Raw genomic sequence first — 12,356 nt, 5'->3', positions numbered from 1 at the left:
CCTAGGAAATCTACAGCAACCACCTAGCAACAAGCAGTTTATCCCAAGTGACCACATAGCCTAGCAACCATTCTATTGTCTTTGTAGTTGTTATTGTTGTTTGTTTGTTTACAGTCTTTATTCTCGGCTGGTTTGTAAGAATCTGACTGTTGGCTTTTCTAGCTCCACCCCTCTGCTCCTGAGTGACACGCAGCGCGCGGATGTAGGCGGGGTTGCTGCTACACCACATCCACAGCTCTCACTGCAGCGCGCGTGCAGAGAGAGAGAGAGAGATCAGCACCATGGACAGAGGCAGAGACACGCTGGAGCAAACCGGAGCGCGAGGAAGCGAGCGAGCACAGACAGCAGCGGGCGCGAGGCTTTGAGAACAGGATCTAAATGAAGCGCGAAGTTCCTGAACTTTACCCTTTGATCACGCACGCGAGAACGGCTCGTGCTGCTCGGGCTCGAGCGTGAAGCGCTGGGTGGGAGAGCGGCTCAGATGGAGGATGGAGTTCTGCAACTTCTCCCCTTCTCCCGTCCTCTCCGTCTGAGCAGCGCGTGCACAAATGCGTCGTGCTGTTGGGGCTCGGTCTCGAGCGTGAACAGCAGAGGGCTCGAGGAAACGATGCAGGCAGAGCGTGGAGTTACGAGCGTGCACGCAGGCGCTGCTGGGGCTCGTGCAGAGGGTTTGGGACGAAAACGGTGCCAGTGACGCGTGGAGTTGTGCAACTTGTACTTTGCGCGTGCACGCGGAAAGGGCTCGTGCCGCTTTAGCCTGAAACTTGTTGTTGTTGTTGTTGTGATTGTTGCTGGAGCAGGCTGGGAGCAGGCTGGGAGCAGGCTGGCAGCATGAGGGCGCTGCTGCTGTGGCTCCTCATGCAGACGGAGCTTCTGCGAGGCTCCAGTTTCGTGTACGGGTACGGGTACGTGGACTGGGCGGACGGCGAAAATGCACGTGGGGACGCCGAGGCAGCTCAGAGGCCTACCACACGTGCCACTGTGGCGCACCGCCTGGAGGAGGACGTGCCAAAGGTGGTGGCTGCTTTCCTGCACACAGGGGACTCGTCCACGCTGACCCGTGCCAACTGCTCACGCCGCTACGAGCTGGGTGGGTTACGAGCCTCCTCTTCCTCCGTGTCCCGGCATTCCCTGCGTCCCGCCGTGGAGGCCGTAGGGCGAGCCGCTGGCCTGCTGAACGGCCTGCAGCCGCTGGGGGACGGGCAGCAGCAGCGGGACGCGGTGTGGTTGGGCGCACTGGTGCGCAGCATGCTGGACGCGGACCCCAGGATCCAAAGGGCGGCCTTGGCGCTACAGGCCGAGCCACGGCTGCTCCTGCAGGCTACCCGGAGCGGAGGGCACGTGGCAGTGAGGAACGTGAAGGAGTCTGATCACGATGAGTTCAGGGAGCGGAAGAAGACACACGGGACCAGAGGTCGAGGCCACGAGCCGGGCGAGATCAAGTGGTCGGCGCCGTATCTGGAGTGCGAACACGGAAGCTTTGTGCCGCGCTGGCTGTTAACTCTGTCGGCAGGGATTTACTCTGCGGGAACGGATGCAGCGGCACCGGAGCTCAGGTAGGAGAACAGTTTTGGGAAAGTCGTTCAGGTGGGACAAAAGATCAGCCGAAGAGTTCAAGGGAGGGAAGGGATCAGACAACGAGCTAAGATAGGAGAACAGTTCAGATGGAGTGATTAAGAGTGGGAAAAAATCACAAAAATGTGATAGGAGAAGGGTTTATGGTAATGATTCATAAAGGAGAAGAGCTGCGTGTTTGGGAAGAAGAGTTCATGGCTGGGGAACAGTTCAGGGCTGGATGAGTGCTAAGGTGATAACTTCCATTGGATATAGGTGCAGTGAAGGTCTTAGGTGGGATAAAACTTTGAATAAGAAAAGCCCAGCGAAGAGTTTAGGTGAAAGAAGTATTATGAAGAATATTTTGTTGAGTTGTTAGGGAAGAGTTCAGGTGGAGAACAGTTCAGTCAGTAGACAGAAGTGTCCAAGGTCAGGTTAGCAGGAGAAAGAAGAGTTCAATCAGAGGTATTTAGAATTTCAGATCAGTATGGGAAAGAGTTCAGGTTTGGCGAAGAGTTCAGGTCGCGTGAAGAGCTCGAGTGAAGAGTTCAGAAAAATTTGCATCCCTGAAGCGAATGGCTAGCGTGTTATGAGTACTACATTCTGAGCAAGGGTTTTACGTAGGCCTACAAAGGGGTTCTCTGGCTCATAACAACAGTGGAACCTGTTTGATGCTATCGAGAACCGTCCATGTATATGAAGAACCCTTTAACAAGGCAAAGGATCACTCATGCATTCAGATGGTTCTTTGAACTGGCAAAATTATTGTGTATAAATATTAGTGATGAAATTCTTTAATACGTCACTGTCTGACATAATGTACACTGTATGGACAAAAGTATTGGGACACCTGCTCATTCATTCATTGTTTCTTCTGAAATCAAGGTTATTAAAGAGTTTTTTCTGCTTTTGTTGGAGTAACTGTCTCTACTGTCCAGAGAAGAAGACTTTCTACTAGATTCTGGATGAAGATTGCGGTGAGGATTTGACTGCATTCAGCGACAAGAGCATTAGTGAAACCAGGACCTTGGTTGATGACGATCCCCAACTCATTCCATCCAAAAGTACTGGATGGAGCTCCACCATCCATCAATCCAGAGAACACAGCTCCTCCACTGCTCCACAGCTTCTCAATGCTGGGGGGCTTTATACCCCTCTATAGCCCACGCCTGGCATTATTAGGCAGCATGGTGCCAATAGGTTCATGCTGATCTGCTCGTGCAGAGAGTCCTATTCTATTGGCAGTACTTTTCTACAGGGGCCAGACAAGCTGTGTATGTGTGTGCATTTGCACATCTGTGTCAGCAATAAGGGGCATCTTAAAGTAGCTGAACGCTTTCATTAGAAGGGGTGTCCACAAACATTTGGACGCATTGTGTATTTGTCCCTCTCAGGCTGCTGTGAAACACGCAGGGCTGCTGTGCTCTAAAAATAAGCGGTGCTGTTGGTTCTGCAGCCGCTGTCCTCCCTGCGTTAATTTTTCATCACTTACTTTCTTTTTAGAGCAGCGGATCTGAAGCGTTCCCTGAGCCCGTGTTTCCCAGCCCGGCTCCTGCGGTTCCTCTGCTCGGCACGCTCTGCTGCGTCCCTCCTCCAGCACTCCGGCACTCCTGCAGAACACAAGTGCCCTCTAAGGGTTCTGTTAGCGATGCGATGAAGAAACAAAAAAGGGAAAAACATTTGGCTTCCTATAGAACCGTGTTTTAGCAGGAGAACAGAAATAGAACATTTTGTACTCCTAGAGAAGAGGGTTCTTCAGAGGCCAAGCTTCTAAACAGAACCATTTGCTGTCTATGATGGACAACACCTTGCGTATGGTTCCTTGTAAAGCCTTTAAAAAGACTCCCATTGTTCTGTTTTACTATTGTTCTAGCTATTGTTACAAATTGAAGAACCCTTTTCAGTAGAGTGAAGGTTACTTAGCCTTCACGCTCACATACGTCTCATTTAGAAAAGTGGTTCTCTGAAGAACTGTCCGCTGAAAGGTTCTCCAAGGACCTAAAAGTGCTTCATCGATGACAGCGGTTCCTGGAGAACCACTGTTCTCTGGCATTGTGCCATGTGTTGTAAAGTTTGGCTCTTGAACAGCTTAACAGTCGCCTGATGAGATGAAGCCGATATGCAGTGAAAGAGGGACCACCGCAGTACACCGGGGGGGTTGGGAGGGGGGGTATGTCTTAAAAAGGGTAACCCCACCAATTTTCTCCACCAAAATTCCTGCATTACTCAGTGTTTGAGAAGAGCGCACTCAGAGTTTGGTGTGCTCTTTGTGCTTCGCTGTAGAGAAACCTGGACTTCTTTGCAGTAGAGGTGAATGGAAACAGGGGTTGGTTGTCATGACTACTTCCCTTTGGATGTCCTATCCAAACCCACCAGTGTAGCTACACGTGTCTTCCGAGTTGTATACGGATTGTTGATGATGGGAAAATAGCAGAGAATCTGAGTAAAGACACATTTTCAATGGGGACTATTTTGTCTCACAACGTCCTGCATGTATCCCTCCACCATGACTAGAGGTCATGAGTCAAAACCCATCAGAACTATCAGGGCATCAGGCAGTGTATGCGTCTGCATCTACCACGTACCACAGAGCAAGCGATTACTGAGTGAGCTGGCAGTCTGATCGATGTCTAAGTACTCCTCAACACTTAAAACCCGGTGCCGTAATTCTCTGCCTCACTGCATCGCCAAAGCTGGTCCGGTGCCCACACTGGCAGGTACCCCGGGTGATTTATTGGGCACACTTCTCCAAGCGAACGCTCCCAATCAGACGCCTTTCTTCCATCTGGCCTTCAAATACGATTTCCACACCTCCTGTTTCCTTTCCCGCAGTTCTAAACCAGAACAAAGCTCATGTTTGAGGTGTTTGTGGTGTTTATCTCCGTGGATTCCTGCGGTTCATTAAAAAAATATATATTTTGCAGAATCCAGAATCCATCAACATCCTTTACATTTTAGTCTTTTCTTTTTTTTCATAAATCAAAACAAGTAGAAAGAGTGAGAAGTGCAGCTGAAACCTGTCTCAGCACTGAATGTGCATTTATTAAGAAACTAAAGAGACAATATAACAATATAATCTAATATACACTATGTCCAAATGTTTGTGGACACCTTCTAATGAATGTATGCAGCTCCTTGAAGTCATGCCCATTGCTGAGACAGTCAATAATAAAAAAAACTGCTTTTAATTATTTAACATTTTATTTATTTTGCTTCACTCTTTTTTATTTATTACTTTAGTTTAGTTGAAATTTAATGAAATGAAATTTAATCTAATGAAATTTACTCTAAAATTACAAAGTTAATCTGGATGCATGTTTAACTACAGATAATTATTGGAGTTTAACACACATTTAGTTTAATTTAGAAAAGCAAAAAATACTGTATAAATAATAGATTTTTTGTAACACAAAAATACAAATGATGGCATAAAACGTAAATAATAGTTTGCTGTTAATTTACAGAAAATTTCTGTAATTTCGTAAACAATTATAAAAAAAAGAAAAATATTTATTTTTACTTTTTAATACTTTTTATTATTTATTTATACTATTTATTTCCATAATTTTGTATTATTATTTTTTTACAGTGTACATTAAAATACTCCTTAGATACAGTTATAGATATAGTTAGTTTCTATAGTGTGTTATAGGCCGCGCCCCACTCTCGCCTAATGCAGTAATTATGTGCTGTAATTTGAACGTACCCTAAAACTACAACAGCAGCTCTAGACGTCTGAGGGTTAATCACAGGCCTGACTTGAATATCTGTGTGAGAGGAAGAGACAGAGAGGCAGACTGTGTATCTGGGACTAACCCTGCTTAGGTATCAGACAAGCGTTAAGTGTTATCGCCTTTCAGGCCCCCCGTCCAAGCCGTTCCGAAAATCGATGAAGTCATGAATAAATCACAAAGGGAAAGATATGGGCCACTCCACGAGGCAGTCACTCGAAACCGCCTCCGTTTAGGCCTCGGGAGAAGCCTCGGTGCGGACGGATCCCCGGACCTTTGAAGGCTTTTGGAATTGCTCAGAAAACGCAGTGCGCCATCAGACGGGATTTGGGCATGCGATGAGGAAAGACATAAATAAAGGGCTTGACTCTGTGCATTATTCAGAGGCCCGTTCCTCTGTACTGGAGGCAGCAGGCTCACTCTGTTCCTAGAATCCCAGCAGACGAGAGAGCAGCATTCGCCTTTTCTCTTTCTCCTCAAATCCACGCGACCCCCCGCATGACTGGATCAGATGCAGCGGAGGTAGATCTTCACAGCCTCTACCAGGAGTTGCATTTTCTTTTTCTTCTGGCCTCAAATGGAGAGAGGAGACCAGTCTGGTTGTCAGGCTGGGAACTCTGGACCAGTCCAGGTCCAGTCTGATCAATGACAATGCCCAGTTAACCCCTCAGATCGGACCAGGGGTCATTTACACAGGGAGGGACAAGACTAGTAAGTGCGTTAGAGTTACCCAACTAAGGCAAACTGTAATCTACAGATACACTAAATGTCCAAATGTTTGTGGACACGCCTTCTCTTTGCTTACACACACACACACACACACACACACACACAGCTTATCTAGTCCCTGTAGAGAAGCACTACCATTAGGGTAGGACTCTCTGCAGGAGCAGATTAGCATGAACCTATTGGCACCATGCAGCCTAATAATGCCAGGCGTGGGCTAGTAGAGGGGTATAGTGCCCCCGCCCCAGCATTGAGAAGCTGTGGAGCAGTGGAAGCACTTTTGGATGGGATGAGTTGGGGATGATGAGGTGGGGTGGTGGCGATCATCATCATTCAACAATCCTCACCTCACTAATGATGCTCTTGTTGCTGAATGCAATCAAATTCTCACAGCAATGCTCCTTCTCCAAAATCTAGTAGAAAGTCAGAAGTAGGCTAATGCAAAAGCTCCTACAGCTAGCTCAGAAAAGCCTAGTGTGAACAGTGCGTGGTCCCAGGGAGGGATGGATGGTACCAATGAAGGGTTGGTTTCCCCACTCAGGTCATTTCAGTGGTCACACAGTTGAAAAGCCCTTCCAGAGCAAGAAGAAGCAACCTTACGAGGAGCAACCATCTTCCTCTGGCTGACAGGAGCTGTAGACAGGAGAGCAGGTCTAGTTATGGGATGGGAATCAGGTGAAAGATCCTAGGAAGTTCCCCGGGAGATAACCTTCGGATACAGAGTTAGCAGAGTTAACGAGGGCTCTGAGGCCTTTTAGAGCACTAAATAGAAACTGCTGCCGTGTGGAGGACAGTTCTACCCCTATGAAAACTCGATTTTCCAGCGCTGACTTTTAAAGTTCACGCCTTTAATTCAGAATTATTAGCCCAGCGAGGCCGACTTTAAGACTTCGGCATTAACTCATCTACGTGACGGCCTTTAGCTGATGGAACTCGTCCTTCCCGTTGTCGTAAACTACCGCTCGGGCAGACACTGAATAAATGTTAAAGCCCAGAAAAGGTGGACAACAGAGCGGAAGGCCTCTCAGGTCTTTTCTTGTGCTGGCCACTTTATTGGAAACACCCACCTTGTACTTCTATTCACTGGCTATTCGCTGGCCACTTTATTAGAATAACCCACCTTGTACTTCTATTCACTGGCTATTCGCTGGCCACTTTATTAGAAACACCCACCTTGTACTTCTATTCACTGGCTATTCGCTGGCCACTTTATTAGAAACACCCACCTTGTACTTCTATTCGCTGGCACTTTATTGGAAACACCTACCGTGGGCTTCTACTCACAGGCCACTTTATTGGAAACACCTGCATTGTGCTTCCACCCACTGGCCAGTTTATTAGAAACAACTACCCTGTGCTCCCCCCCTCTTGCCAATTTATTAGAAACGCCTACCTTGGGCTTCTGCCCGCTGGCCACTTTATTAGAAATGCCTACCTTGGGCTTTTGCCCGCTGGTCACTTTATTAGAAACGCCTACCTTGGGCTTCCACTCGCTGGCCACTTTATTGGAAACGCCTATCTTGTGCAGATATATATTCCCTTTTTAAGATAGGGTACTGGTGGTAAGTGCTGGTGGTTAGATTTCCCTCAGCAGTCTCGTTCTGTCTCTCACTATTGTGCTTAGACACAGAGAGAGAAATGACAGCCGCGGCTACATCTGCAGGTCTTTGTTCCTGTTCCCAGCTGACAGATGGGCTGTTCGGCTCTCAGATTTGTTCAGGAGAGAGAAAAAGGGAAACGCTGCACAAACCCAGTCAGCGTATTTAGTGTGGATTTATCCATCGTGGCCATCTGAGTAAAGGTCAGGCGACCTGGACGCGTGGGAGTGTTTACGCTGTGCGCAGATCACACCGAGATTCAACACGGAATCACACTTCCGACACTTGAGACATCAGACTCAACCTGGACTCGCACCCTTGAGACTTGATTTGGATTCACAACGCAAGACTTGAGGTTTTGATTGGACTCACACCCCAAGACTTAAGACTTTACTCAGACTCACATCACAGAGACTTGAGAATCATCTTGGACTTGCACCCAGAGACTCAAGACTGGACAGACTTACACCCCTGAGACTCGAGACTCCACTCAGACTCACACCCCTGAGACTCGAGGCTCCACTCAGACTCACACCATAGAGACTTGAGATTTGACAGACTCACATCTCTGAGACTCCAGACTCCACTCAGACTCACACCCCTGAGACTCCAGACTCTACATAGACTCACACCCCTAAGACTCCAGACTCCACATAGACTCACACCCCTAAGACTCCAGACTCCACTCAGACTCACATCTCTGAGACTCCAGACTCCACTCAGACTCACACCCCTGAGACTCCAGACTCTACATAGACTCACACCCCTAAGACTCCAGACTCCACTCAGACTCACACCCCTAAGACTCCACCACACACCACAGAGACTTGAGATTTGACAGACTCACACCACAGAGACTTGAGATTTGACAGACTCACACCCCTGAGACTCCAGACTCCACTCAGACTCACAACACAGACTTGAGACTCCACTCAGAGCAAGTGATTTAAGACTCGACAGACTTACAACCCTGAGATTTGAGACTCCACTCAGACTCACACCCCTGAGACTCCAGACTTCACTCAGACTCACACCACAGAGACTTGAGATTTGACAGACTCACACCCCTGAGACTCAAGACTCAATAGCTGTAATTTTGGGCTAAGTGCACCGCTACATTGATACTAAAGGATAAAACGCTGAAGTGAACCATCACATCTTTCTCTCTGCTCATCTCTCCTGCCAGACAGTACACAGCTTTCGAGCCCCCCCACCAGCCTGCTGTATTCCACACATCCTACACAGCTAATCCCTCAGGCAGCTCGCAGGGTGAGAGAAAGAGAGGCTGGTTCTGTAGAAGAAACTAGAAGGACGCTGAAATAAACCAGACTGAGCTCGCTGGAGAACAGACGTTTCATGCATGTTGCCTAAACCTATCCTCCAGTAAGGGGGTTGTTCCTGCAGTGAAATCACAACTGCAGCAAAGGTAAAGATATCTCGCCGAGAAACAACAAATGTACCGGGTAACGTCTAGAACTGCAGTGGAGCAGCATCCATTCAGCATCTTCAGTACGGGAACTGAGGTGTGTTAGGCTCTGGTTCGTTTGCTCCCTTGGTGCGACTCGTTCGGGTAGGTGTGAACAGGTGTGATCCCAATCGGACTCGGACGAAAACAGCCCTTTGAGAAGAGGTGGTCTCGGTCCAGTCCCAAATGAACTTTTGGAGGTTCCCTTGAGGTCCCCTTTGATGAACTTCTGGAGGTTCTACAGCTTGAAACTGTGGTGGAACCTGTTAAGGTGCTTTGAGGAATTCCTTGAAGGTTCCTCGACAGTTTCAAAATGAAGAACCTCAATGGGACCTCAATGGAACCTCCAAAAGTTCATTTGAGACCGGATCGAGACCACCTCTTCTCAAAACGTCCTCGAAAGCTTGTACTTTTAACAGGGTGGTCCAGAACACAGGACCTTCTTCCTGTATTTACTTCCTTGCTCTGCCCCAGACAGGTCTGACCAATCAGGAGAGAGAATGGGGTTTTGCGTGGTTTGTTCACAAACTCGTCAACTGATTCGGACCAGAACAAACCAACTGTAGGTGTGAAAATGCCTGAAAACACTGCAGTTCTGTAGTGAGAGGAGTGACCCAGGATCCAGGAGCTGATCCAACACAACACAGTCAACTGAAACCCGGACAACTCGAGTTACCCGAGAGCAGGAGGCCCATTATCCGCATGGCATTGCAGCCGGCCTGAGCTGTGCAAGCGTGCCGTGACTGAAGTAAGGGAGCGTTCAGGCTCTAATGGGCTGCTTCCTGGCCTTATCGCTGACCCTAATGACCTTCAATTCTACGTACAGCCGGAGGGCAGATGCAGCCTGGATCGCTGTGGCTTTCTACTGACTCCTATATAACCTGCAGCAATATCTGAACTTAACAGGCTCAGGTACTGCCTCAACAATCACGATCACTAAAATACTCCTGTTTCTCCAGCAGCAGCAGCACACTGCTTATATAACCCCCCCCCCCCCTCCCCGCAGGCCAGATCCGATAAGACAAGTCCAGTAGAAAGATAATATTAAGAAGATATGAGACTGCTTTTTATCACAAGCACTTGATGAGCAGATGTTTCTCTATCCTGGAAGCGTCCCTTTTGTTTAAAAAGGTCCTTCTCATGTCCTGGGCTTTGGACTTGATCAGGGTTATTTCATGACTGAAAGGCTGACTTTCCCAGCTGAAGACTTTAAATATGCATTGTGCTTTTCGGTACTTTGTAGTCACTTGAAGACGCTGAAGAAGCTGAAGTAGCCAGAGGCGTGTTTTCATATCAGAGGAGCTTCCACAGCCTTCAGAATTCAAGATTTAACGCTTGTGAATGATTTTAACAGATCTCTCTCTCTCTCTCTCTCGGTCTAGAGGGGTGGTGAAGGTGGACGTCAATCTCCAAGATGAGGACATTGACCAGTGCTCCAGTAGTGGCTGGTTTGCAGGCACTCACCGCTGCAACGTGACCACTATGGAGGTGAGTAGGCCCCATCGCCTCATCTGACAGCGCTCAGCGCTCAGCTGAGGTATAGAACGCTATGCTACTGTGGATGGACGACCAATCGGGTCATAGCCAGAAGTAAACGCTTCTATGAAGTGTCAGTGGTTGCTGCTGGTGTTCGGAGAGCTAACTTTGCTGGCTAACATCTCTGAAGAACATCGAGTCCTGTTTCAGCAGTGATACCACAATCAAGGTTCATTGAATTTGACACAGTGGACAACATAAACAGTGACCAATTTGACAGTCTATGGTCACGTCTTCCAGCTGAAATGGAGATTGTGATTGGTTTTCCCATTAGGTTGTACCGTCTATAATCCCACCTCCAGCTATAAGTGAGAAATTCATTTGTTCTACTGAGGAGCCTGACTGTCTGTAGGCCCACCCCAACTATAATAGAGAATTGTATTGGTTCCACCGCTCTGTTGTCCCGTCCTCAGCTGAATCAAAGATTCTGATTGATTCTACTACTGGGTTGGGCTGTCTTTTGACCCACCTCCAGCTAAAACTTGGTTGGTTCTGCCATTGGGTTTGACTCTCTACAGTCCTGCCCCTAACAGAAATAAAGATTCTGATCTCTGTAGTCCCACCCCTAGCAAAAATGAAGAAATTGATTGTTTCTGCTTTAGGGCCTGCAGTTCTGCCCCAAGCTAAAAATGATATTTTATTTGGCTGCTTGGCTTTTGATTGGTTGTTTGAGACTCTACATTCAGTTGGTGGGTCAGATTAGGACTTTTAGATTTGGCCATATGTTGACCCTGTGATTATACCACTGTGGTACGGAGGCTTCACTCAGGAATAAGGATTGGACGGCAGCAAACTACGGTGCTTAACACCACAAGTGAGCTAGCATGCTCTGCTTTAGCAAACAGGTGCTTTATGAAAACAATCACAGAGCATGCTTTGTCCTGCGAGGAAAGTGAAGCCTACTCCTCCAGGGCTTCCAAACACACTAAGATCCCGTCAGAGGACATTCCGTCTCCACACATTTCAAACTTTCTAACCACCAACTTTCAGACTGTTCTGCCGGGACTGTGTTCTGGATGTGTTTCCAGCGCCTTAAAGTTCTTCATTTCCCCCAGACTACTGAAGAGCTCATTATGCTTTGTTTGGATTTTAGATGAATTAAAAGCAGGGGGATTCATCTCCTCCTGAGTGGCTACTGACTGTCTTCACCACAGTGAGCTGGAAATCGTTCTGATGGTACTAATTAGACGCTGGTCGATGCTCTGCGTTAGCTCTGGCAAGGATTTGGATCTACCTGGGCATTTCTGAGGGGGAAAATTGCACATTGGCTTCAGAGCTTCATTGATTCATAGGGAGTGTTTACTGAGGTGTTTTTACTGCGGACTCATATCTCATATTCTAGTGTATAGGAGTGTTTATTTAAGAAGTTTATGGACTGATATCTCCTAATCTAATGTATATGAATGTTTACTGAGGTGTTTATAGACTAATATCTCCTACTCTAGTGTATCTAGACATCTGTATAGGAGTGTTTATTGAGGTGTTTATGGACTAATATCTCTATTCTAGTGTATAGGAGTGTTTATTGAGGTGTCTATGGAATGATATCTCCTAATCTAGTGTATATGAGTGTTTATTTAGGAGTTTATGGACTAATATATCCTATTCTAGTGTATATGAGTGTTTATTGAAGTGTGTATGAACTAATATCCCCTTTTCTAGTGTATAGGAGTGTTTATTGAGGTGTTTATGGAATGATATCTCCTAATCTAGTGTATATGAGTGTTTATTTAGAAGTTTATGGAC

At 47.2% G+C, this 12,356-nt stretch overlaps 1 protein-coding gene across 2 annotated transcripts in view; it reads left to right on the top strand.

Annotated features, from left to right (window-relative positions):
• Nucleotides 1-244: 244 nt before the first annotated feature.
• The window catches only part of gpr158b (G protein-coupled receptor 158b), a 45,896-nt gene continuing 33,784 nt past the window's right edge, over nucleotides 245-12,356 (top strand). For both annotated transcript variants that reach the window (XM_072688442.1, XM_072688441.1), the window contains exons 1-2: nucleotides 245-1,556; nucleotides 10,457-10,562. In XM_072688442.1, the coding sequence (XP_072544543.1) occupies nucleotides 832-1,556; nucleotides 10,457-10,562 (831 nt within the window). In that variant the 5' untranslated portion in view covers nucleotides 245-831. The remainder of the gene's footprint in view (nucleotides 1,557-10,456; nucleotides 10,563-12,356) is intronic.

Source organism: Salminus brasiliensis, chromosome 9 (genome assembly GCF_030463535.1).
Source record: "Salminus brasiliensis chromosome 9, fSalBra1.hap2, whole genome shotgun sequence".
NCBI classification, from domain to species: domain Eukaryota; kingdom Metazoa; phylum Chordata; class Actinopteri; order Characiformes; family Bryconidae; genus Salminus; species Salminus brasiliensis.
The sequence above is the reverse complement of the archived record's forward strand: the minus strand, read 5'-3'. Positions and strand labels throughout refer to the sequence as shown.